The following is a 25,282-nucleotide window of genomic DNA, read 5'->3' as shown; positions in this document are numbered from 1 at the left end:
AAAGAATCTTAACCAATAGATTTCCTCAGGAATCTTTAACACCTGGTAAGAAACAGCTCTCTTCTGAAGAAAATAGATTATGCTTCCGAGCCAAGTATCCTGTCCGTACAGGAGTCTCCAATTTTTTACCCCAAAATAAACATTCATTTTCTCGTTCTAAAATTCTCCTCATCAGTGACTCTCTGGGGCAGAGGCACAGATCTACGCCCTCTTGGGACGCCCTCTGCCAAAGGTGCTCAGGTAAAGAGGCAGGAGAATGTTCTCCTTAGTGTCTACTGTAGCTGATATGATGATGGAGTAAAAGCTCTCAAAACATGATTTGTCCGTAGTCTTAGTGATTAGGAGAAAAGCCTAACTCTAGGAAAATCTTGATCTTTAATTCAGTGAAGTATCACTTAACCTTCAATTGCCAGAGAGTTTGAGGCTATAAACTATCCAGTAGAACATCTTTGCAAACAATGAAACAATAATAAACCAGCTTCCTGGAAGGCTGAGGTGTAAAGAGATACTTCCTGAGCGATTTTACTTTGGTCTTTAACTGTAATTGCTCCCTTTACACTTTATTTGATGCAAATACTTAAAACAGTGCTTTAGGAGAGAAGGAAGCTATGTGGGCCACTTTCCCACTCTGCATTTCATGTTATATTTAACTGCTAGTGTTCCAAGAATGCCGCTCTCACGAGTCCATTCATTGTCACTCTTCTTGACATCGGCCCCACCCGGTGGATTCTCTGGCAAGCCTCTCCTCCTCTAAGATGAACCACAAGTGCTTCCTTCCCTGGGGAATCCTCTGTAGACTCCCCCGAGGAACTTAAAAGAACTGTTGATTACTATGCTGAGAGTCTTAATGGGAGTAAGTAGACAACATGCAAATAGAAGAGGGCGATATAAACAGAGAGATCAAACTCAAGAAACAAAAGGAGATGCTAGAAGTTAAAAAGCATTATCATAAAATGAATAGATTGGACACAAATGATGAAATAACAAGCTTAAGCTTAAAGAAATATCAATGGCAACTGGAAAACTTAAATGCAAAGAGAAATAAGAACGAAAAATACATAATTTTCCTTCACAGAAAGATCATGAGTTTGAGGCCAGCCTGGGCTACACTGTAGCAGAAAGTGTCCCCCCCACCCAGCCAATCTATTAGTTGCCCAGGTACCAGTTCCTGTTACAAGTTTCTGTTACTTCTGTCTGCTGAAGTGGCTGGTCACTGTGATGCATAGCTGGTCACTATGATACATATTATAAGAGCCAATCAATAACCACCATATATTCTGCTTCTGTACTTCCTGCTTGTACAATCCCATATAAGCCCCAAACTACCAAGGATCAGGGCCTGATATTTTGGGTATGATCCCAATCAGTGCCCATTGATGTAAAGTAAATCTGCCTCCAAATCCTGGGTGTCATTTTGGTGTTTCTGCTTGCATTGCAACATAACAAGGCACTGTTTCTAAAAAATGTCATTAAAGGTTAATCATTTGGGACTAGGGATGTGCCTCAATGATAGAGCACCTGCCTAGGATGGGCAAGACCCCAGCATACAAATACAACTCTAACAATAACAAGTATAAAAACTAAAACCTGTGAGGCAATTAGAAAAGGCGAAACGTACAATGGGTTTACCAAAAGTTAAACAATTTAAAGCCAAAACTGAAAAACTTCCAAAACTAGTGACACTGAACCACAGGTCCAGAAAGCTCAGAGAACACCAAGAACCATAAATACCAGAAAAACCTACATGTCATATAAAACTAAAAAAAAATCAAAGAAAAAACACAGCCAGGTGTGGTGGCACATGCCTGTAATCTCAGCACTCAGGGAGGCAGGAGGATCTCCGAGAGTTCAAGGATAGTTTAATCTACATAGGTCAAGGCCAATCTGAGCTACATAGCAAGACCCTGTCTCAAAAAAAGAGAAAACTTCAAAGAAGACATGAGGGCAGGGAGAATACTACATATAGCTGAGCAAGGTAACAATTATATCTGACTTTTCAGATACCGTGTAACCAAGAAGACAGTAGAAAGAATATGTAAAGTGTTAAGAGAAGCACTTACTTCAGGCTTCTAACAAAATTCCAAAAAGTGGGTGTCTTAAACAACAGAAACTATCCCTGACAGCTCTGACTGCTGAGAAATCCAAGCTCAAGACACCAACACTGTATCTAGCAAGGAGATTCATTTTGTTTGTAGCTAGCTGGCTTCTTCTATCCTCATGTGGCAAGGACAGTGAGCATTTCATATCTCTTCTTATAATAGCACTAACCTCACTCATGAGGAGACAGTATCTTCCTGACCTAATTATATTCCAAAGACTTCACCTCCTAATACTACCACCTTGTGGATCAGGATTTCCTTATGGGAACTCTGTGATACACAACAATTCATAACAACCACCAACCTAAAATTCTGCATCCACTGAAATTGTACCTTGAAACTACAGAGAAATTTTCTTAGACAAACATTGAGGGAATTTTTTTTTACCAGTATAGTTTCCTTAGAACAAAAATGTTAAAAGTTCTTCTGAAAGAAGGTCAGAAATGTGTACATAAAGGAAGAGCAACAGAGAAGGAATGGTTTGGTTTGGTTTGATTTGGTTTGGTTGTCTTTCAGGAGAGAATCTCACTATGTAGATCAGGCTACCTTCAAACTCACAATCCTCTTGCCTCTGTATTCAGAATGATGGGATTACAGGCATGTGCCACCTAAGCCAGGTAAAATCTTTTTATTTTCTTAGCTGATCCAGATAGATAACTTAGTTCAGGATGGTAATAGTAATAACATATTTGAATGATATGGCCTACAGAAAAATGAAATGAACAGCAGCAGTGTTATAAAGGATCAGAGGGAGAAATGCCCTGTTATAAAACACTTGCATCATCCAGGAATTGAATGGTATAGTGTTTGAAAGAAAACTTGAATTTGTTGTAAATTGTACTACAAAGGAAGAGTGAAAAAGTATAACTGATAGGTTAAAAAAGAAAAAAATAGAATCATACAAGAAGTCAAAGCAAGAGGAGGTACAAAAGGAGGGGAAAAAGTAATAAATACAGTAGATATTACTGTAGATACTAATTCCAACTGCATTAATAATCACTTTTTAAAGTTAATAGTCTAAATACAGCAAGTACAAGACAGGAGATTGTCAGGATAAAAAGGTAAGCTCTTCCTTGACAAGATACAGTTTAAATATAAAGATAGATTTAAAGAGATGGAGAAAGATATATACCATACCTAACCTTTCTAACTAAAATAAATCTAAGTAGCTATATTTCAGGCAAATCAGATTTCAGAGCAAGAAAAATTATCCAAGATAAAGAGAAATCAATTCTCAAAGAGTATATAACAATCTTTAATGTATATACACCTAACAACACAGCATTAAGATATCTGATGCAAACACTGAGAAACACATGAATTCATTATATTTTTTGAGACAAAGTCTCACTGTGTAGTCCAGGCTGGCCTTGAACTCACTCTGTAGCCCAGGCTGGCCTCGAACTCACAGCAATCCTCCTGCCTCAAGCTCCTGAGTGCTAGTATTACAGGTGTGCACCACCACGCCCAGCTTAAATTCACCATGAAGAGTTGAAGACTTCAACTACTTTCTGTCAGCAATAGACAGAGCCAGTCAACAGAACAGTCAGCAACTATCAGTCAGCTAAATCTAATTGACTTCTATAAAGTACTTCACCAACCAATAAGAGCATACACATTCTTCTCAAACTCATGTGGAGGATTTACCAAGACAGATCACACTGTATGTAACAAAACAGCTTAACAAATTTAAAATAATAGGAATCATACAAAGTATGCTCTCAGGTAACAACAGGATCAAACTGAAAATCAGTAACAAAGTGAAAATCCCCCAAACACTTGGAGATTAAATAACATACTTATAAGCTAGGGATGTCTCAAATAGTAGAGCTGGTCTTTTAATTGCTTCAGTCTTCTGATAGCTGACTTGACTGTGACCACAGAAGTGGTATTGTAGGTCACAGAGTCACTGTTTTCATGCAGGAACCACAGTGCCGTGAAACAAAATCTATGAAACAGAAAGCTTTCCTTTAAAAAGATCGATAAAATTTGTAAATCTCTAGCAATTTACAAGGAAACAGAAAATTTACAAGGAAAGAGCAATTTACAAGGAAACAAAAAACACAAATTGCTCATGTCAGAAATATTAGAAACTACTAAGCCCCTAGACATTAAAAAAGATAATAAAAGAATATTGTGAACAATTCCCTGCCCACAAATTTTGATAATATAGATGAAGTGGATCAATTCATTGAACTGCATAATTTTCCAAACTCACACAAGGAGAAATACACAATTTGATTTTGTTTACTTTAAACACTGAAGCAATGAATTAAAACCTGCCAATGAGATATTATCAGACCCAGATGAACTCCCTGATGAATTCTACCAAGCAGTTAGAAATTACACCACTTTGCTCAATCTCTTCTATGAGGCCAGTATCCTAACATGTCCTATGAGGCCAATATCCTAACATATCCTATGAGGCCAATATCCTAACATATCCTATGAGGCCAATATCCTAACACCAAAACCAAAGATATTGCAAGAAAGAAACACTATAAACCAATATCTTTCAAAAATATAGATGCAAAAATCCTCAACAAAATATTTGAAAATTTCACTCAGTAATATAGTTTTTAAAAAGTATACAACATAACTGTAGTGGATTGATAACTGGTGGTCAACTTATAACCCCCAGCTGAACTGAGTAAGCATGGTGCTGGGTGTGGGAGGCCCACCTGGGGTCTGTTTGCCAGCAGCAGAAGAGGCAGAACTGGAGAAGAAGAAATGAGGCTGTTGGGAGCTGAGAGGCTGTTGGGAGCTGGTGGAAGCTGTAAGGAGCTGTTGGTGGTTTTGGAGGAGCTCGTCATGCTGACTTTCCTGATGAACTTGGCTGTTTTCATCCTCCAAGAAGCTCAGGACCTCGTTGGCACTGAGAATGGCTTCAGTTCACTTTGGGGGAGCTCTGGTCCTCACTTTGAGCATCGCTTCCTGGCTCCAGAGGGGAAGATGGTGCACTGCCAGCCTCCTGGAGAAGCTTGCTGCGTTGGCTTGCCTGATGGAAACTCGGCCATCTTGATCATCAGAGGAGCTCAGGATATCACTGTTGCTGAGGATGGCTGTAGTATTTTGTGGCGATCTCTGGTTCTTCTGAGTGTCGCTTCCTCGCTCCAGTGCAGATCCCTCAGCCTGCTGGCACAGATCCTTCATCCCGCTGGCACAGACTTGCTAGATTTCACCACTGACCTTTGGGCCTTCGCAGCACAGATCCATGAAACAGGCCTGCATGAGATATTGTTCTGGGCTCTGGGCCTCCAGTTGGATTTGTGGGAAGAATTGTTATGAGCTCTACGTCTTAAGTTGAACTCATGCAGGACACTATCACAGGATCCAGACCCTTAGGTAGATTCTTGGTCTATGTTGTGTGGACAGATTTCCTGCACTCTCTTGTATATCATTCTTTGGGTGACTATTATAAATAATCTTATAAAATATGTGTCCTGTAATATATAGTTTCCCTTGCAAAAAATATCCCCCAAACCAACATAATAACCAAGTAAGATTTATTCTACTTAGGCAAGGTTAGTTCAAAATTCATATATCAAGCAAGGTGTGGTGGAGAACACCTGTAATCCCAGCATCAGGAAGGCTGATGCAGGAGGATCACCGTGAGGTCCGGGCCAGCCTGGGCTACATAGTGAGTTCAACGCCAGCCTGAACTACATAGCGAGATCCAGTCTCAAAAAAATTTTCATAAATCAGTGTAATCTATTACATCAACAGAAGAGAGATCTGCATCCATAGTGCAGCAATTGTATTTGGCAAAAGCCTATCCCTTTCATAGTAAGACAAAGTCACATCAAACGAGGAGTGAAGAGAAATCTCAAGTTGATTTTACAAATATAAAAGAAAATTATGATTCTTGCTAAAATGAACACAGAGATCAGGATGTCCACTCTCACCACTCCTGTTCAACATCAGACTGGGAGTCTTAACTAATTCAATCAGACAAGGAAATAAAAGATACACAGCTTGCGAAGGAAAACATATAGCTGCGTTTGTTCATAGATAACACACTTGTCTATGTAGAAAATCCCAAAGAGCAGCAAAGCTTTCTGGAAGTGGCGGGTGATGATACAAGATCTTGAGGCACAAAGTTCAGACCATGGTTGAGGTCTTAATATCTCCCCAGGGGCCATTGTTAAAGCTTGGTCTTCGGGAAGGCACTATTGGAAGGTGGTGGAAACTCTAGTAGTAGAGTACTGAGGGAAGAAAGTTGGGTCACTGGAGTGTGCCCTTGGGGGGTACTGGGACCTGACCCCCTTCACCTGTCTTCCTTCCTGGTTGCTGTGAAGTGAGCACTCCCCACCACAATGTTCTGCATCCCCACAGGCCCAAAGGCAACAGGGATAAGAGACCATGGACTACAGCCTCCAAAATCATGAGCCAAAATAAATGTTTTCTTCTCCTAAGTTGATCTTCTCAGGCACTTGCCACAGCAGTGGAAAACTAGCAGTTAACGTATCGTAGTAAGTTGCTGTCTCACATACAGTACCACCGATGAGCAACTGGAGTTTGAAGTGGGTATGTCAGTGGCATTAGCACCAAAAAAAAGAATACTTGGTGTAAATCTAACAAGATGTCAAGACCTTTTATATGGCAAACTATAAACCTCTATCAGAAGAAAAAGTAAATAAACAGAGACAGTTCATATGCATAAATAGGAAGGCTCAATTTGTCAAGATATCAGCTCTTCCCAACTTGAATTATAGATCAATCCCAATCAAAATCCCATCAAATCATTCTGTGGCCTTTAACAAGCTGATTTTAAATTTTATATTTTACCCAAATAGCTAACACAATATTGAAAGAAAAGAAAAAGAGGATTGACAGTACCCAACTTCAAGACTTCTTATAAAGCTACAGTAATCAACAGAGTATGGTAGTAGCAAAGAATAGAAAAACAGATCAGTGAAACAGAAAGCCAGAAGACGACCCACATAAATACAATCAACTGATCCTTGACAGCCAGGCATGGTGGCGCACACCTGTAATTCCAGCACTCGGGAGGCTGAGGCAGGAGGATCGTTGTGAGTTCGAGACCAGCCTGGGCTACAAAGTGAGCTCAAGGACAGCCTGAACTGCATTAAAAAAAAAAAAAAAAACTGATCCTTGACAAAGAGTGAAGGCAATACAGTGGAATTTATCAGCAGTCCTTTTGACAAATGGCAGTGGAACAAATGAATATCCATATGCAAAAAGGCAAATCCACACCGACCTTATACCCTTCACCAGTAAATAAATACATGAATAATTCACCCACTCAAACGGGACCATAGACTTTCACTTAAAATGCAAACCTAAATAGATAGGGGTTAGATGGGAAATCTTCATGCTTTCCTCTCAATTTTGCTATGAACCTACAACTATTCTAAAAAATGAAGTCTTTAATTTTAAGAAAAACAAAAATTAATAAATGAACAGCAATCCAGTTCTAGAATAGCAGGTTCAAGGCCCGGGATATAGCTCAGCGGCACAGCGCCTGCCTGGCAAGCTCAAGGTCATGAGTTCGATTCCCAATATCAAAAAAAAAAAAAAAGAGAATAGCAGGTTCCTCACCTACTCTTTAATGAAAAAAAACAAAACTAATCAAATCATACTTTTTAGAAAAACCAATTTAAAGTCCAAAAACTGTTCTAAACACCTACATCAAATGAAGAGCTATTCATTTAAGAACACTCACTATATTCTGGTAAACACTAAGGAGGGGTTTGAGGCCCTTAAACCGCAAGCCACTCCCTCGCTTCACCCCAGTTCAATGGGAGAAAACTCCGCTAAGAGAGAGGAGAGGGCAGTCCTCCCAGGTCCCCCTCCAGGGTAATGTCTTCGCCCTGGGCAGGAGAGGCCACCAACTCTGAGTTGCAGAGGCTAAATTTCAAGTAAGTGCAGTCAGGAGGAGGTCGGGGACCCCACTTCCTCCCCCTAACCACAGGCCAAGGTACCTTCCTCCCCAGGTTCAGCAGAAGAGAGCAGCCCTGTTACCTCTGCCTCACCTCCTTCACAGGGCCAGGGTCCCCTGTGAGAATTGGTCACAGCCTCGCCAGGCACGGGACCCAGAAAGCAGCTATGTCACTGTGAGAGCAGAACCGGACGTCCTGGCCAGTAGCTCAGACACTTTCCCTGCAGAGGAGGCTGCCACAAAACAGGGCGCTCTGAAGCCTCCCACATAAACAGGGTTGTCTGGGACAGCACGTGCACAAGTTCAGGGCTGCCCCTACCGTGGAGGTTTGGGTGGTAAGCACTTCAAAGGAAGTCAGTAGCTTGACAAATGCAACAAGCTCAACCGCAGGCCAGCTGGATTACCTAAGCAAGCTCATGGGCGGTGAAAATGAAAGGGAAAGAAAGGGAAAGACAAAGAGTAACAGAAATGTTTCAGAGTTACAGTTAAAAGTGGCCTCTTGGATACACATTAATTTCTCTCGCCCTCTCTCAAAACCTCCTCAAAGAACTTTTTTAAGGCAAGAAGCTGACAGGATGACCATAATAGAGGAGGCTATCGTGGGAGCCAATCAGCAGGATGACTTTAAACTCTTCCACAGTAACAGGAAAGGGACATGGAACAGAACAAGGCCCTCACAGTTATAAAGGAAAGTTGTGTTCACCCCAAAACACGTGTCCTGCTTTGATCGATTTTGAGAGTAGAATAAAGGGAATTTTAGTTTTGCAAGTTCTCAAAAAATTAACTTTGATGTGCCCATTTCTCGGGACTCTTACTCCACCAAAGTTGAATAAATCAAGGAAGAAGGGCGAGGGATGTAGCTCAGCAGCACAGTGCCTGCCTGGCAAGAGCATCCTGAGTTTGATTCCTGGTACCAAAAAAAAAAGAGAAAGAGAAAGGAAGAAAGAAAAGAAGGAAGGAAGGAAGGGAGGGAGAGAGGGAGGGAGGAGAAAGAAAAGGAAAGAAAGAGAAAGAAAGAGAAAGAAAGAAAGAAAGAAAGAAAGAAAGAAAGAAAGAAAGAAAGAAAAAAAGAAAGAAAAAAAGAACAGAAGAAAGAAAGAAAGAAAGAAAAAAAGAAGAAAGAAGAGCCTGTGATAAAGGAAATAGGAGATCTAACCTAGCACAGGGGCAAAGGGGATCCCAGGGTGGTGGTGAAGTGAGATTCTGGCCTTGTGTAGGGGGTCAAGGGGAAAAGAAGAGGAACCTGAAGCATTTGGCAAAGAAAGTGATTTTTAAACTCTGGCCAGGAGTCTGTCAACATAAAATAATGGCTCTGCTCTACAAGAGATGAGAAAATAGTTTATCCTGAGTTAAACATGAGTGACCATGGCCAGAGAACACGGATTCAAATGACCCTGAACATCATGTTGCCCCATGGAAGAGGTTACATGAGCTTTTATAGTGGCAGAACAGAAAGTCAGGAATCAGTACATTTACCAGTTACGCTGGTGCAGGTGCTCAGAGGCGGGTCAGGGAGAGTTTTCTGCCATTTTTCAGATGTGGTTGCATTTTTAGCTTTAAAGTCGGTGGAGGTTGAGGTCAGCCAGGCCTGGAGATAGGTAGCAAGAGGTTCCCCTGACAGTGTCTAGAACATTAGGTCAGATACAAAAGTTAAGGTAAGTAGTCATTAAAGAACCCAAAACAAACCAAGATAATTTTGGCTCTCGACCTAATAGTCTTATCTGTCCACCATGTGAGTTTTAGCCAGCCAAGGTCAAACGGTCAACGGGATCTTTAAGGCAGATCGCTGACGCTGAACTTTGTTCAGTTGACAGGTTCTTCTGATCGCAAACTAAAAGCATTGTTCTGCTCCCGTTTTGAAGTGAAATCCATGTTCCAGCTGCTACAATACGGATCTCAACAACCTAGTGAGAATGCTAAGAAGACAGAGTTTTATGTCCAGAGAAGCCAGTCATCGTTACAAAGCTGGTTTTTGTTTCTGGTTTTGTTTTGTTTTTAATTTTTTTGTCGGCACTGGGTATTGAACCCAGGACCTTTGTACTAATCTACATGCCCAACCTTTTATTTTTTTATTTCAAAACAAGGCTTCACTAAGTCTTTCAAATGCTTAGGCTGGGTTTAAATTTGAGATCCTCTTGCCTCAGCCTCTCAGAGTGCTGGGATTATTACAGGTGTGAGCCACCACTCCCAGCTTACAAAGCTCATTTCTGAAAAGGTGAACTAGAATTGGAACGGGGCTAGCTGCTCCCCAGTGGAATGAGTAGGAAATGACCTGCCCCCAACCCCCGCCTCTGCTGCTCTGCTGAGCCTGTGGGCCAGGTCTGGAAGGTCCCTGCTGTGTGACAGTCCAGGCTGTTTTTAGCTGGGAATTTAAATCCCTGGGAGCTGTGCGAGTTCTGCCTCTACTCTCCTTTCCAGAGCCACTGTGTGACATAACCAAGACCCTCATTTGGCTCCAGATCAGCTGGCCCTTGTGGGTAGACTATTCTGGGGCGCAAGAAGTTGTTTACATTCTTCAGTTCTGAAAAGTCCCGGGCAACTTAAGAAACGAAAGTAAAATCAGCTGATAGTGACATCAGCACAAATGTACCAAAGCTCAGAGGGCTATTTACTCAGACGCAACTGCAAATGCAAGCAGGACACCAGGAGCTCGTCTGCTGGGGTTCCTCTCTGCTGCCCTCCTTACTGGAGCCTGACCTGAGAGAGCCAGCGGGAAGCACAACTCACGGCGCAGACCTGACTGCCTGCTGCACCTTTCCATGAGTGTTGCTGTGGGCTCTGCACCTTGTTTTTGTAAGTACCTCTCCTCCAGGTGGCTCATCTGGCCCACGTGCCCTCCGCCTGCTAAGACAGTGCTGTTCTAGGGAGTTTGCATTCTAGCAATGGGCACAAGGGAGAAAATGGGTGCTGGGTGTGTGCCCTTCCTCCCTGTCTCTTCTCTGTGTGATCGACCCACTGTCTTCTGCTCCCCTTCCCTCCACTCTTCAGCATTACCGAGTGGCTCTCTGCCTCCAAAACGAGGAAGGTAACACCCGTAGAATCAACTAGAAACACACACACTAACTGTGTGCAGCAAAGTCTTGCAGAGTCGGTACAAATAAATGTGTGTGGCTTTGGGAACACAACGTCCATCGAAATACACAGCTGGACAAAAGCAGGTCACTGACCAGCAATGGCGGAACTATGACTGATAGTTACAAAAACATTGTCAGACCTTCTGGTGTACCCTGAAGACTGTCAAAGGGATCTGCGGTCTTGATTCAAACAATACAACAGGCTCTAAGAGATTCTTAGAGCCTGCTTTGGAGGATATTGCTTCTCATGCCCTGATGGAAACTCGCGGTGGGATTTTAGTTCTCTTGGTGCAGATCTTAAAAAGACTTTTTAAAATGTGGGGTGTTCCACTAGCAGTTTAATAACTTCCATTACGCTTTTTCACCTGTAAAAATCAAGGTATGCATTGTGTAAGGGGGAAAGGTATATTTCTTTCTTGCTTGCTTTAGGACAATCAAAGTACATTTCAGTATCATCTTCTTATATCCTCATCCCCCCAAAAATCCCATTTCTGAGATTTAATTGGTATGATACTCTTCTTTCAGTTTGAGACATTTTCTCTTTTCTCAGCTTTCTTTCCATCTTGGTCCCTGCTTTATCTAGTCACAGAGATTGCGAATGTCTGTTTTATAAATGTCACTTTTTCATAGCCATAGCACATAATTCTGGGAATATTTTAATGAAAAAAGAGAAGAAAAAGAACAATGGCTTATAATGCCATCACCCATAAATGCCGCAGGCAGCATCACATTTTAAATAATTCTTTAGTCTCTTTTTTCTATGCATTTTTATATAGATGCATTCATATTACAGTACAATTTTCTGCCTGCTTTTCTGAAAAGCTGCAAGGTGCTTCATCATCTTAATGTGTCATCATTTACTTCTCAGATTGGAAATTCTGCTTGTTTACCACTTTTTGCCAAAATAACGCTGTGATGAACATTGCTATATATAAGTTGTTAATTTCATTTCTGATTGCTGCCTAAGGATAAATTCATAAAAGTGAGATTACTAAGGCAAAAAGATAGGATTATTGGGGGGATGAGTATTTAATGTATTGTGCCAAAGTGCCTCCCAGAGAATTTACAAAAATTTCAATCATTGTGAGAAATCCAGTTTTGCCACTCTTGGTATCATCAAGTGTGTTTGTGCACAGTTGATAAGGAAACACATCAGTTTTATGACTTGGCATGTCTTTGTGTGCATTCAGAAAAGTATGAATTGTTTTTCATGGCTGGATAACCACTTCACATTCTTTCTTTTCTTTTTTTTATTATGCATTCTTTCTTTTCTTAATTTTCTGGCCTATTTTTAATGAAGTTTAATGCTTCAACTGTTTGCATGAACATTTTACACATATTATTAGTCATTTAATATTTGTTGTATGTATTTTCCAGGCTCAGTGACTTTTCATTTGTGTTTTGTGTGAGTATAGAAATCTATATTTTTAAGCAGTGAAATCTGTACAATTTTTATTTGCTCTTAAACTCAAAATATTCTTTCTCATTCTTGAACCAAATGTTAACTTTTTCTAGATTTTTTTATGCTGGTTCTTGAGACCCTGTGAAATTATTTCAGTATGTGGAGTGAGATGAGGACCTAAGATGGTTTTTGTTTTGTTTTTCACCTTTTTCAATTAAACTCATCAATTGCTCGACCATTGTTAAAGAGAAACTCCTATAGGCTCAAACCAAATGTCTTTTTGCAAAGAGATCTTCCCTGGCCCTTTCATCTGGAATCATTACTTTTTCTTGCCAGTTTCCCTTCCTTGCTCCAATGTTTACTTCCTTTCCAAAGCTTTTCAACATTCATAATTATCTTTTAAAAAATGTGTTTGGTGTCCAGCTCCTAAGGAGCGCACCAGCGTAGTCAGGGTGGTGCCTCTTTGCCCAGGGTGTCTCTGGCTAACTCAGGGCCCCTGGTTCAAAAGATTCCCCCCAAATGGGCCACTGGGGGGGTGACAAGGGAGACTCTGGCCTCCGCAGTGGAAGAGGAAGGCGAGTCTCCAGAACCGTGGGAGAGGGCTGGATTAGAAGCAACACCAGTCTCTAGCACTGCTGATCCTCCGGCTGCTTTGGGCCTGGTGAATCTCAGCCTCCCGGAACCTGCACGGTGCAGGGCGCCAATAAAACCCAAACAAGGCAGCAGCTCCTGGTTTACAGACAGCGTCTCAATTCTAGAGAGTATTTTTTATCCCTTGCAGTTTCTTGTCACCTTTTTCCTCAGGTTAAGTTATCTGCTAGAGAAAGAAACACTAATAAACAGCCAAACAATTGAACAGGTGGCACGTCAGTATTAATGGGACCATTTAAGCGGCTGTTTCAATGGCCCGCGTCCACATGGGGGCCTAAACTCACGCTTCTGTCTTTAGGTCCCGATCTCGCGGTGTTGTCCTGTTTCTGCTGCTAAAGCTGTCTGTATTTGCATGGGAGACTTAAGTGGAACTAGCACTGCAGTGTCCATAAAAGCCTGGTGGTGGGCAGGGCCGCCACCTCGCACATCCCAGAGGCACTGCGGCCAAAGGAAATGTGACACATTTCCCTTTCTTCTTCCCTTTTTATTTTTGTGACAGCCACACCCACACCATGAATACACTTAATCTTAAACGTGCGCAGCCAGAAAGACTGAAGCCAGGGCTGCTGGCCTCCACTGACAAACATTTCTCCCGGCTCCCCATCAGAGCCTATTGTTCTGACTTCGTCCTGCTTCTTTTCTTCCCTGAGCGGCTCCCTCCGTTTGAGCCACACACCTACCCCATGTCTGTCATTTCTGCCTTGGTTCCTTTGTTCTCCCCTAAATCACTGCTTCGTCATCGTGACCAGGGCGGATGTGTAATACTCAGCGTGGCCCAGTTTTGCAGATACTAATATGTGTCAGTCTCACAACAGAACGTGACAGGCGGTGCATCACAGAGTGTGACATAACAGACCCAAAGCCACAAGACTCAGAGTGACGGGACGGACCGGAAAGAGGTGAGGGAAGGGGATAGGTGACTCATACAAAGTCTTCCAGGTGAAGGGAATGGCAAGTACCAACCAAGGTCCTGAGCTTACGTGTGATTTGGGGAAAGCACAGGAGAAGCCATTGGGGTAGAAGCTGAGTACCCTAAGGAAGCAGGAGAGCTGCTGATGTTGTCCCGGAGAAGGGGCCTGGGAAGCAGCAACCCTTCCTGGTTCCCTGCTGCAGAGCGAGGAGACATTCTCTGCGCGCTCCATTCCTCTCTGCTGGGACGCTGAGGGTTCATGGAGCCCTTAGCTGAGCGCATGGGATTTCCACTCCCGGGGAAAACTGTTGGAGGGCTTTGCAGGGTGCTCCGTGCTAGGGAGAGGAGGTGAAGCCCTGGGGACAATATAGGGACAGAGGCGTAGAGCTGGTGAGCTCAGGTATATGCGGGGAAAACAAGCAAGCCCAGCTTAATAAAGTCTGCTTCCTGCATACCGTTCAATATTCAGGTCAGAGTGAATCAGAAGAAGGAAACAGAAGGAGAGGGATTTGGTTTGTTTTTATATAAGATGAAGTACAGGAAAGAGTCTATTGGGATCCTAAATATTAGAATGATACTATATTACCTAAAGACCTGATTAGGTGAGTGACAAATTCGAAGTTACAGCTGGGCATGGTGACAGATGCTTCCAATCCTAGCATTCCAGGAGACTAAGACGGGAGGAATGCAAGTTCAAGCCCAGCCTGCGCGATTTAACAGCTTTGCTTAGTGCAAAGGTCTAGGTTCAAGCCTCAGTCTGTCACACACACGTACACAAATACAAGTTATAGGTAAGTGTATGATCAACAGAGTTATATAATGTTTAGCTAATAGACATTTTAGCATGAAGGGAAGAAGATTCAGCTGTGCCTGAGGCTGGAAACTGGGACTTTGAACCTCCCGCTATGGAAGGCGCACCGTGCACTGCGGGTGCTGGTAAATGTCATCTTGAGTCTTCACCTCAAGTGAAGGGTGTCTGGGTGTCTTAAGCAAGCGAGCAGCCCTTCCCGGGGCCCCGCCCGGGCAGGCGCGGTCACAGCCAGAGCCAGGACAGAACCAGGACTGTGATTCACTCACTGCATCTCAGTCTGGTGTCCAGGTGCACAGGCCCGAGATGCCCCGAGAGCCGCCCGCAGCTGGCCAGAGGGGTGTTTAACGCGCTGGACCCTAACTGCCCCCCAGCCACGCCCCCAGGGAAGACTCACGCTTAATGTGAACCTGAGAAGAATATAATTTAGAATTCAGTGACACTGTGTGCCAGGTTCACCCACCATCCCAGCATCTTTTATTAGGATGATCACCCTAACAAGAGGCTTAAACAATCCAGCGAGCAGAAGGCTGCCTCTGACAGTGTCTGAGGATCTGCTCCCTCCTCAGGCCGCGTCACCCCACAGCTGGCAGTGACCGTGGCCCAACCCACACAAGGACCTAGAATCTCCCCTCTGTTGTGGGCCAGGGGCCCCATGCAGCAAGAGAATTCTGCTTTACTGTGACAATTACGCGGCCTGCATTTAAAGGATGCACACTGACAGAAGCTAAAACTCAAAAAGGGGTTTTTTTAAAGAAAAGAAAAAAAGAGCAGATAGCATTTCACAAGGGAAGAGACCTAGATTGTTGTCAGTCACCTGAAAATGTTAAACTGCTGACTCTGAAAGGAAAAAACAGCAATGCTCATCAGTTGACACCAAAAGACTTAGGAAAATGCAGTGTTACAGAGGACAAGCTACCTTATCCTTTGCACATCTTCAAGTAAAACGTCACAGGCCTGAAGTCCCAGCTGTCCTGGACACTGAGGCAGGAGGATGGCTGAGCCCAGGAGTTTAAGGCCAGCTTGGGCAACACAATCAGACTCTGTCTCTAAAAGAAAAGCAGCGGGGTAAAAAGAGAGACAGTCATTCTCTCTAACTGCTAGTGGAAGGGTGAATTGACTCACAAACATATGTGCTGTAGCACTATTTATAATATGATGAAACAGTGTTATAAAACATAATCTAAGGCCAGGCATGGTGGTGCACACCTGTAATCCTAGCACTTGGGAGGCTGAGGCAGGAGGAGGATCACTGTGAGTTTGAGGCCAGCCGGGGCTACATAAGCCAGTTCAAGCCAGCCTGTGCTACATAGCAAGACCCTATCGCAAAAACAAACAAACAAACAAAAACATAATCTATCAAAACTTTAAACTATGATGCAGCCATAGGAAGCCTTTAAATATTTAGGAAACATTTCTAATGGCTTAGAGAAATGTTTATGCTACGATGATGTTCACAAAGTAAAGTGCAAACACATTTACGTGATCCCAATTACCCTCTTTTCCTGAAAATAAGACCCAGTAGAAAATAACCAGTCTTGAAAACTCTAGAGCTCAAAAATGCCAGCTATCAGCCTGTCCCCGCCTCACCGGCCATCGCTGTCCTCTTGCTTGGTGGCTGCTCTGTAAGGCGGGTGAGGCAGGGATAGGCTGCTGGCTGGCATTTTTCACCTCTAGTTTTTGAGGCCGATTATTTTCTCGCTAGGCCTTATCTGGGGGGAAACAGTAGATATCTAAAACAACATTATAGAAGGAAATGTACTGCAATAGTTATTTCTATGACTAAAAGTTGTAGATGATGTTTAGTCTTTTCTGTAAAAGTCCTTTCTTCACATATTTTTCTAGTTGCCTGCAGTCAGCATGTATTTATTATAAACAGGAAAACATTCATCTAAAAATGGCCACAGTGACTCAGAGGTCTCCCCTCTGCCCTTTGCAGGAAGCCAGGATTATCATTAAAGGGAATGAAAAAGCTGACTGCAGTGAGCACGTGATTGCAGGGATTGTTTAAAAACCAGACCCAGCTGGGCGTGGTGGCGCATGCCTGTAATCCTAGCACTGCCGGCCAGCCTGGGCTACAAAGTGAGTTCAAGGCCAACCTGAACCGCATGCTGAAACCCTGCCTCAAAAAACAGCAACAATGACAACAAAACCCAGGGCAGGTTCTTAGGACAGCGAGTTGTGAGATTTCCATTTTATTTTATTTTATTTTAGTTATTTTTTGGGACAGATTCTTGCTATGTAGCTCAGGTTGGCCTTGGACTCACTGTGTAGCCCAGGCTGGTCTCGAATCCATGGTGATCCTCCCGGGACTTTGAACCTCCCGCTGTGGAAGGCGCACTGTGCACTGCCGGTGGTGGTAGATGTCATTTACCACCTCAGCCTCCTGAGCGCTGGGATTCCAGGCGTGCACCACCACATCCGGGCAAGATTTCCAACCAAATGTCAAATACTGTCCCTGTAAAAATGCTTCCAGAAAGAAGGGAGGATTCATCTCCATCTCTCCTCACCCAGGTTGCTGGAGTCTGTCTGCATCTCCCCGGGAGGCGGCCAGGCTGCACCCTGCAGAGCAGGCTTGGGACAGAGGCGCTGGGCCTTGGCAGATGGCTGCGGATCCACGGTCTCAGGGCACCAGAGGGTGGAGAGGATCAAGTTCCAGGCATAGGGGCTGAGACGCAATTCTGTGCGCAGACAGAAAATGGGAAACCGAGACTGTCCTCTCTCCACAAGCCTCATCCTGCACGCCTTGGCCCTAATTTATTTTACTTCTGTCCATTCAAAACCTCCAAAAGGTCATGCCACCAGGAGCCGCAGCAGGAGGCGGCTGATGAAATCTCACCTCCTGGGAGCCCATGGTCACTTTTTAAAAGTTGAGCTCTGTAACAGGATTCAAACAGGATAAACAGAGGGATCCCTTAAACAAGCACCCCAACATCCACCCCAGTGGGTATTTCCCAAAGCACAGGGGGGCTGGGGTTTCCACTCCAGCAATCCGGGCCACATCCTAAAATGCCCAAATCATTAAAAATGCAAGCATAGGCATTTACAAAATTTGTTTAAATTGTAAAATCATACAAAATAGTCAGGACTTTGTCCATACCGTGGGCTACATTGGTTAAAACTTGTCATTGCATCAGTCTAGTAACAAGTAACTAAGGCACTTTTTAGACTTGATAGATGCTTCTGCAGCAAGGGTCGTTGCTTTAAGGGTCTCCAAACTCCTTTCTAACAAGGGTCTTCTGCCTCTTGGGCCTCAAAGCCTTTGCCCAGAAAATGCCCCCAAGGGGCAGCACCAAGGCTTGCCGCAAGTGCTGTCCCTGTAAAAATGCTTCCAGAAAGAAGGGAGGACACCCCTGCTTCCATGTCTGTGTCCCCACCGAGCTTCTCAGGCTGGAGGAGCCACCGCAGGGCCAGGCATCGGCCACACATCCCGGGACCTCGAGGTCCTGACGGCCCTGCTCACCGCCAGCCACCGCGCCCATGCCTCCGCAAGGCTGCTGAGAAGTCTCTGTTCTCGTGGCTGGCACAGATTCGGGCCTGTGAATGCTCTGTCTCTGTCTCTCCCTCCCTCTCTTCCTCCCCTCTCTCTCTTTTCCATTTGGTCCCTGTCTGTCCCAAAACACAAATGTACAGTCAGGAGTCAGGCCGGCCCTCCAGGCAGCTATGGGAAAGCAGGGCTGTCGTGAAGAGTCCCGGAGAAGCTGGTCCGCGGGTGGGGACCACCAAAGGCCACACTTCACATCACTACGGAGCCCCACCTGACGTCCCAGGCCGAGGCTCACTTGGTGTCTCCAGCCCGGTGCCTGTGTCTCACAAGGCTGGAGCTCGGGCTCCTTGCTACCCCCATGGGAGTGGCTGTTTCATTCCTACCGGAAAACACACAGAGAGAAAGCCAGTGTGCACACTACCATTTCAGAGGCCCATTTGAGAAAAACCCTTCTGTGTAAAAAAAAAAAAAAAGTAAAGATTTTTTTAAATGAGCGTAAGAAACAGGCACTTTGATATATCCCTAGAAGGTCTGCAGCGAGCAAGTTCACACTGCCCTCGACCTAGCGACTGTGATTTTAGAGATGCGGCCCATGCAACAGTCTCATTCCAGACAGGCAGGCTGCTTCCCTACGGCCAGGGTGGAAAAAGGAACCGACCTGTCAGCAAATAGCGCAGTGGCCATGACACAGAACATTACGCAAGTGCCAACCAAGCTTTTGAAGAATATTTAACAGCTTTGGGAAAATGTTCCCAATATCCAGTGAAAACAGCCTTCTGTTCAATACTATGATTATGTGAAAATATAGCAGCACGTAAGAAAAATATTGGGGGAATATTCGCAGTGGCTCTCTGTGCATGGTCAGAGAAAAGGCTCTTCTTTATTTAACAGCTCTGAGGATGGAACCCAGGGCCTCCCACACACTAGACAAGACCACTGAGCTACACTTCCAGCCCTTTTTATGTTGAAACATCGCTCACTAAATTCCCCGGCTGGCCTTGAACCCTCTATCCTACTGCCTCAGCATCCTGAGCCGCTGGAGTTGCAGGCGCGCGCCCAATTTAAAAATCTCTCGCACTGTACATTAATCAGAATTACTATCAGGGAAAAAATGTAGACATTTAAAAAGAAATGAGTGCTACTTCTCAGGGTGACTTCCCAGGTGACAACCTGTCTGCCCCATAATCACTCCCAGAGAGAACCAGGTGACAATTTGGCAGTGGGCCCAGCCCAGGTTCAGAATCCACTGAACCGCAGAGCTTTGCAAACACAGTGGCGCCGCCCAGGACGGGCCGGACCTGACTGACAGGTGGCCCCCAGGAGCACCTTCTGCCGCTCTGGAGGTGGTCATGGTAGCTGGGGTGAGGGCCATGGTCCCACCAGGTCTGCAGCACTTTCTTCCACCTTCAGGCACCCCCCAACAGGGAGTCTTCCCCCTCACCCCGGCAGTGATGCTCTGAGAAATGCCCTCAGATGCTCCGAATGCGGCTATGCTTGGCCTTTTGCCCAGGGCCCTCACTTGGGACTCAAGCCGTCCTGGCTGCAGGCAGTGAGGTGGGGGCAGGGTAGGGCGAGGCTGCCTTGGCTTTTTGAATGTGGCCCCAGGAAATGGGTGCGGGGAGCAGCAGCTGGGGAAGAGGGAAAGCTGGAAACTCACTGATGCGACTTCCCCGCAGGTCCCCGCAAAGGACAGGACAGAGATGGCCGCCTCCAAGGCGTGGCGGGGTGAGCACCTGCCCTTCGCGGGGATAATGACCCTCGTGGCTGTGGTCCTCGCCCTGCTGTTCTACGCGCTCCTCTGGAAGGCCGGCAACCTCACGGAGCTGCCCAACCTCAGAATCGGCTTCTACAACTTCTGCCTGTGGGACAAGAACATCAGCTCCCTGCAGTGTCACCAGTTCCCGGAGCTGGAGGCCCTGGGGGTGCCTCGGGTGGGCCTGGCCCTGGCCAGGCTTGGCGCCTATGGTGCCCTTGTGCTCACACTCTTTGTCCCGCTGCCCCTCGTCCTCGCCCAGTGCAACGGCAACGAGGGCGAGCGGCAGCTGGCGGTGGTGTTCCTGGCCATGTCCTCCATGATGCTGGCTGGCGGCCTGGGCCTCCTCCTCTCCTACGTATGGAAGTGGGCCAGGCTCTCCCTCCTGGGGCCTGGCTTTCTAGCTCTGCTCCTGGCCCAGGCCTTACTCATCCTGCTGCTCAGGGCCATGGTTGTGTTCCATCCGAGGACCAAGGTGGACAAGAGCAAGCTTGAGGCCTGCTAATCCTATCTACGGGCAGAGACGACTGCAGGGGTTCGTCCAGCATCCCAGCAGGTGCCGGAGAGGCACCTTCCTCCCAGACATGTTTCATAGCTAACGCTGCCCTCAGGCTCCAGCACGTGGGGTCCAGGGCCAAGGAACAGACCGGTCAGGGTGGTGAGGCACCCACAGCTTCTTAGTGTAGGACTGTGTCCTCCCGAGACCCTGAATCCACGCAGCGCACTGTCACATGGATTCTTGCTTTAATTAACCCACCTGGGAAATTTCTGCTCTGAACTCAGGATTGGGGAGAGAGGAGGAGTGTGTCATGGGGTAGATTTCCAGGCTGACCTGCCAGGTCACCAAACCAGAGCCCAGGGAAAGTAAAGGGCAACAAAGGGGACCATGCTGATCGCATCTTAGCATCTCCAGGCCCTGGCCAGCAAGTACCCACCCCTGCTCTGTGCCGAGTGGACGTGTGGGCCACTCCCAAAGGCCCAAGAATGACTGTGGAGGGATCCAACACAGAAACGCATGGGGCACGAAGCGACGCCTCTGTGGCTTTGAAGGGTCCCCTGAGAAGGTCGCTGGGCTGGAAGCAAATTGCACAGAGGTCAGCCGGCAACCACTATCACGATGTAACCCAGGAGTTCGGGAGACGATGTCCCAATCCTTGGGTAGGAAAACGGAACAGGACTGAATGGTTCCCTCACTTCTCCACCCGGAACCAAAAGGACAGAAGCGTAACAACTCACGTGATGGGGGATTTTGTGTATTTTTCAGCATCTACATATTAGAATGACTTCCTTATTCTGTACCTATCAAAAGCCGCACTGAACACAGACAGAAAAGTGGGCTCTGGCATGGTCTTTTGTCTGTGCTCTGGCTTCTGCGCTCCTGTCCCGTCCCACTTCACAGGAAGACGGTGGCAGCTCGGGGAGGCCTGTCCAGCTCCCTGTCTGCAGGCAGGGCCTGGTGCTCCCGACAGACTGCCTGGGGACGAGGCCTCCCCTGAGACTGTGCTAAGTAAAGCCCACACATCCCAGGCTGCCTTGCAGCCTTGCTCTTCCCTGAAAAGTACCAGGCTGTCTTTGGTTCTGGTAAGCTGAACCCCGTGGCCTCATTTTCCCTGGAAGCTGGTAACTTAACAAATGCCTGTCAGACTCGTTAAGCCCGGAGCCGGCACCGTGCGGGAGTCCCCAGGCCCAGAGCAATAGGGCTTCCGAGCTAAGATGACTCAGCGAGGTGCAGGGCAGCAGCCCCAGCTGAGCCCAGCTTCACTCCGCAGGAAGCCCAGCGGGCAGCTCATCCTTAGCTGAAAAATATCTCCCTGACATATCTGAACACATCCTCCTCCTCCTCCTCCTCCCGCTCATGGTTCCCGCTGCAGGCGGAGGTGGATGTCCCAGGCCTCTGGGAAGGGCTGAGGTTCGGAGCCAGCCTGTCGTTCCCACTGTCCTCATCCCCGCTGCCACCACCAGAACTCGTGTGAGACCGGGGGTTGGCGGGGCAGGGCTCGGCCTTCTCAGCGCGCCCCACAGCCGGCTCTGCCCGGGGCTTCTCCCACGTGTGGCCCTGTGGAGTGGTAGAAAAGGCAGGTTCAGTGCACAAGCTCAAGTCCTGGCTTGTCTGTCAGTGACACGGGACACATCTAAAGCCACCATAAAGCCGGTGGGTAACCGGGCCAGGTACTCCTCCCAGCCACCATCAACACCCTCTCCTCACCCTACACAAACCCCTCAGGCTCATGAAGAAATCGGGACCCAGGACCCAATCACAGCCAGACGGGGGAGGAACGGTTGAGTGCAAAGAAAAGAAAGCAATGCGCACAAGTGTCTGGAAAGGCAGAGGGAGAATGGAGGGGGCCCAGACTACAAAGCCTGCCGGGCCCCAAGGTCCCTTGCAGAGCAAAGACGAGTCCGAGTGCCACAGTTCCTTGGGACTAGGGGTTGTGTATTACCACACCACAGGGCCCCTGTGAGGGTCCACGAGATAACAGGCTGCATGCAAGCATCTGGGAAACTATGGAGTACTACACAACCCCGACGTGGCTCAATTACTACACCTCAGGAAGTGAGGAAACTCAGTCTTCTGCTAGGGAGACAGCATCTCCCCCAGCAGGACCCGTTCTGAGAACACAACAGGGAACACTTCCTGTGCCCCCCCAACACCAGGATACACAGTCACCCCAAACACAGTGCACGCTGCTCCTCACACGCACTCCCTGCCCCGGCCCCGGCCCCGGCCCTGAAGGGTCACACCAGGGCGCAGTACACCCCCTGGAAGGAGATGCTCAGGGCAGCAGGGCTGGGAGAGCAGGCAGGGGCTGCTGAAGGCGTGGGCTGACCTGGCGCGAGGCCCTAGGCAGCCTGAGGCGCCACTCTTGTGACCGCGACCACAGGCCTTGGCTGGTTCTCCCCGGGAAGCTTCAGCCACTCTCGTGAAGAAGCGACCCAGTGACTTTACCTCAAGCAGGATCCCCAGGGCCACGTCCACCATCTCGGCCTCATTCATACAGTACACGGTCTTCACTGCAAGGTGTCTGGAAGACACAAAGCCACGGACAGACGCGGGCAGAGGGTGTCAGGTCTCACGAGAAAGAAAATGAGAACAGAAGGGCTGGATCCCCAGCCCTCTGGCCAAAGACAGCACTGCTGCGCCTCTGAAAGGCACAGGGTTTCCCGCCCTCCACTTGGATCTAGGTCCAGGGGATGACGGACAGCTGGCTCCTGAGAGTCACCCATGGAACACACACAGGGGACCAGAGCAGATACAGGCCAGCAGGCTGAGACCCGACCCTCCACAGACCTGCACTACAGAACAGGAAGAGCCCAAGGAGGTGCTGGGGGCCTGGACCCCACCCAGGACAGCAGCAGGGACGCCCCCTCCCACTCAAAGCTGCAGCCCAAGACCCTCCTGCCCCCAGTTACCACCCAAACCCCCCCACAGCTTGGGACTTCCTGCCCAGCTCCACTTCCCTCCCAAGCTCTGGCTGGTGCCTGGTCCACTGATCCGCCCACTTGAGGTCAGGTTTTGTTGCAAGTGAGAATTGGCATTTTGGACCTCTGGCACCTGAGCGCTTGGCCAACTGCAGAACCCACGGTCTGCGATGAGGGTGCTGGCCTCGGCAGAGGCACAGGGTGCCTGTCTGCAGGGGACGCCTCTCACCGCGGAAGAGTTCAAGGGCACACGGCCCGTCTCAGTGGGCACCACTCGGAGGGCCCTCCCGGCCTTTCCTAAGTGTCCTGGCCAGAGCTGGTCCCACCTCGCTGCCCTCGCCGGCTCCGCTGTCCTCCTCCTCTTGGGGGTCTTCGCGCACACCGTCCTCTTCTCGGCCACCTGGGCTGTCATCCACGAGGGAAGGACCCTCTTTTTGGTCTCAGGTTTTAACGTCTCCATCTCCCCCACCAAGTGGAGTCAGGGCTTACTGAGCAGCTTCTCTGATTAAGACAGCAAGTCCCACTCTCTGGTCACACCAGCAGCTGGAGGCCTGGGCGCGCCAAGTGGAAGCCAACCTTAAGGCCTGCAAAGAAGCGGAAAGTCTGGTGCGTTCGCAGCCAGCAGCCTCCAGTCACCAGCCAAGTCCTGGGCAATGCGGGGCAGGCCGGAGGCAGCCAGGTGGACAGGGCCCAGAGACTCAGGCAGGGGATGGGTCAGGGCGAGGAAGCCACTGCCCAGCGCTCCACAGGCTGCAGGTCGGGGACCACCGCCCTGTAGCGCAGCGCTCCCAGGAAGCAGAGCTCGGTGGTGGGCCCTCTCTTCAGCGTCCCTGCTGCTGCTGTCCTCAGGCAGCCCTGCCAACCCCCTCCCAAATCACGGCCCAGGCTGCCTCTCTCGTCTGCCCATCCGGCCTCCCTACCCGCTAACCTGAGGATCGGTCTGGCGCTCTTAGCTGGCCAGAGGAGTCAGGAAGCCTAACTGTGGCTAGGTGCCCGGATGTGCAGAGTCCAGAACCCTCCCCCGCAAGGCCTGGAACCTGGCGTCCTTCCTCTCCCCTCAGCCTTCAGTGCTGAGCTCAGTCCGCACCCAGAGAAAGGGCTGAGACTCCAAGGTTCTGCCTCCCGCCCAACCGAATGCTCCCGCCTGGGGACAGCGCCCCCAGGCCGAAGAGTAAGAAATCCTTCTCCGAATTCGGTGACCGTTTATGGCTCGTCCCTAATGGCTGCTCAGAATTTAAGAAAAAGACCATCGTCCTAATCCGTCCAGCCAGAGAACAGGCCCGTGTCACTGTCCTTTCCTTTCTGTGGCATTCGGACGCTGGTAAGTCCCTCCTGCCATCTAGTGAGCACTCAGCGCCGCCTGCGAGGTACAGAAATGTGAGTGCCGGCCGTGCTCAGCATAAATAAGTCCATTTCACGGAGGAGGAACTAGGAGATAAGCCTGCACGGGGTCACAAACACCTGGAAATCAAGCGGGCTGTGGGGGTCCATGCCTGTAATCTCAGCGATCCAGGAGGCTGAGGCAGGAGGAGGTCGGCCAATTCAAACCCAGGTTGGCAACTAAAGTAGGGCAGCTCCCGTCTCAAAATACAAGTAAAAAAGGCCGTAGCTGCAGCTCGGTACAAAGCCCCGGGCTCAAGCCCCAGGACGCTCCTCCCCCGAAGCTGGAACTCGGCCACGCGGCACCGCGCTGGGCCTGCACACTGCAAAGCCGGAGCGGCCCCGAGCTCCCGGGCGGGACGCAGCCCCGCAGGCCCCGGCTCCCCGCGCCGCCGC

General features: G+C 47.8%; 2 protein-coding genes and 2 long non-coding RNA genes across 8 annotated transcripts in view; 1 reads left to right on the top strand and 3 right to left on the bottom strand.

Moving 5' to 3' along the window:
* Nucleotides 1-16,102, bottom strand: part of LOC106146742 — a 32,344-nt gene extending 16,242 nt beyond the window's left edge. Inside the window, exons 1-2 of one of the 4 annotated variants that reach the window (XR_001231307.1) lie at nucleotides 15,766-16,102; nucleotides 9,478-9,625 (exon numbers count right to left, since the gene is read on the bottom strand). This is a non-coding gene — a long non-coding RNA (uncharacterized LOC106146742). Of the gene's footprint in view, nucleotides 1-8,084; nucleotides 8,378-9,477; nucleotides 9,626-9,709; nucleotides 9,917-15,765 lie in introns of those variants that run through there. The other 3 variants (XR_001231308.1, XR_001231305.1, XR_001231306.1) reach the window with 3 other exon arrangements.
* On the top strand, nucleotides 10,394-21,428 carry Tmem140 (transmembrane protein 140). 2 transcript variants are annotated; one of them, XM_013504940.1, is made up of 3 exons: nucleotides 10,394-10,794; nucleotides 13,944-14,027; nucleotides 20,010-21,428. In XM_013504940.1, exon 3 carries the CDS (start codon nucleotides 20,034-20,036, stop codon nucleotides 20,589-20,591), a length of 558 nt encoding a protein of 185 aa, XP_013360394.1. In that variant the 5' UTR covers nucleotides 10,394-10,794; nucleotides 13,944-14,027; nucleotides 20,010-20,033; the 3' UTR covers nucleotides 20,592-21,428. The 2 variants fall into 2 exon arrangements, with proteins under 2 accessions (XP_013360394.1, XP_005405550.1); XM_005405493.2 differs by lacking the exon at nucleotides 13,944-14,027 and having other exon boundaries at nucleotides 10,408-10,794.
* On the bottom strand, nucleotides 17,361-20,079 carry LOC106146743. Its single transcript, XR_001231309.1, has 2 exons — nucleotides 19,991-20,079; nucleotides 17,361-18,712 (listed from the first exon to the last, which is right to left on the bottom strand). It is a non-coding gene; the product is annotated as an uncharacterized LOC106146743 (long non-coding RNA).
* Nucleotides 21,324-21,932, bottom strand: LOC102015212 (guanine nucleotide-binding protein-like 1; the record flags this gene model as incomplete). Its single annotated transcript, XM_013504939.1, is given in 1 exon segment — nucleotides 21,324-21,932. A coding segment is annotated over 1 exon segment (54 nt), but the record flags the coding sequence as incomplete, so codon positions are not given.
* Between the last annotated feature and the right edge of the window lie 3,350 nt (nucleotides 21,933-25,282).

The sequence above is a fragment of the Chinchilla lanigera genome, unplaced genomic scaffold (genome assembly GCF_000276665.1).
Source record: "Chinchilla lanigera isolate Chin_1 unplaced genomic scaffold, ChiLan1.0 scaffold00093, whole genome shotgun sequence".
Classification (NCBI taxonomy): Eukaryota; Metazoa; Chordata; class Mammalia; order Rodentia; family Chinchillidae; genus Chinchilla; species Chinchilla lanigera.
This window is presented reverse-complemented; position numbering and strand designations above follow the sequence as displayed.

Bases quoted from the DNA above. Each gene is read 5' to 3' on its own strand.
- Tmem140 (XM_013504940.1), top strand. From the start codon at position 20,034: ATGGCCGCCTCCAAGGCGTGGCGGGGTGAGCACCTGCCCTTCGCGGGG.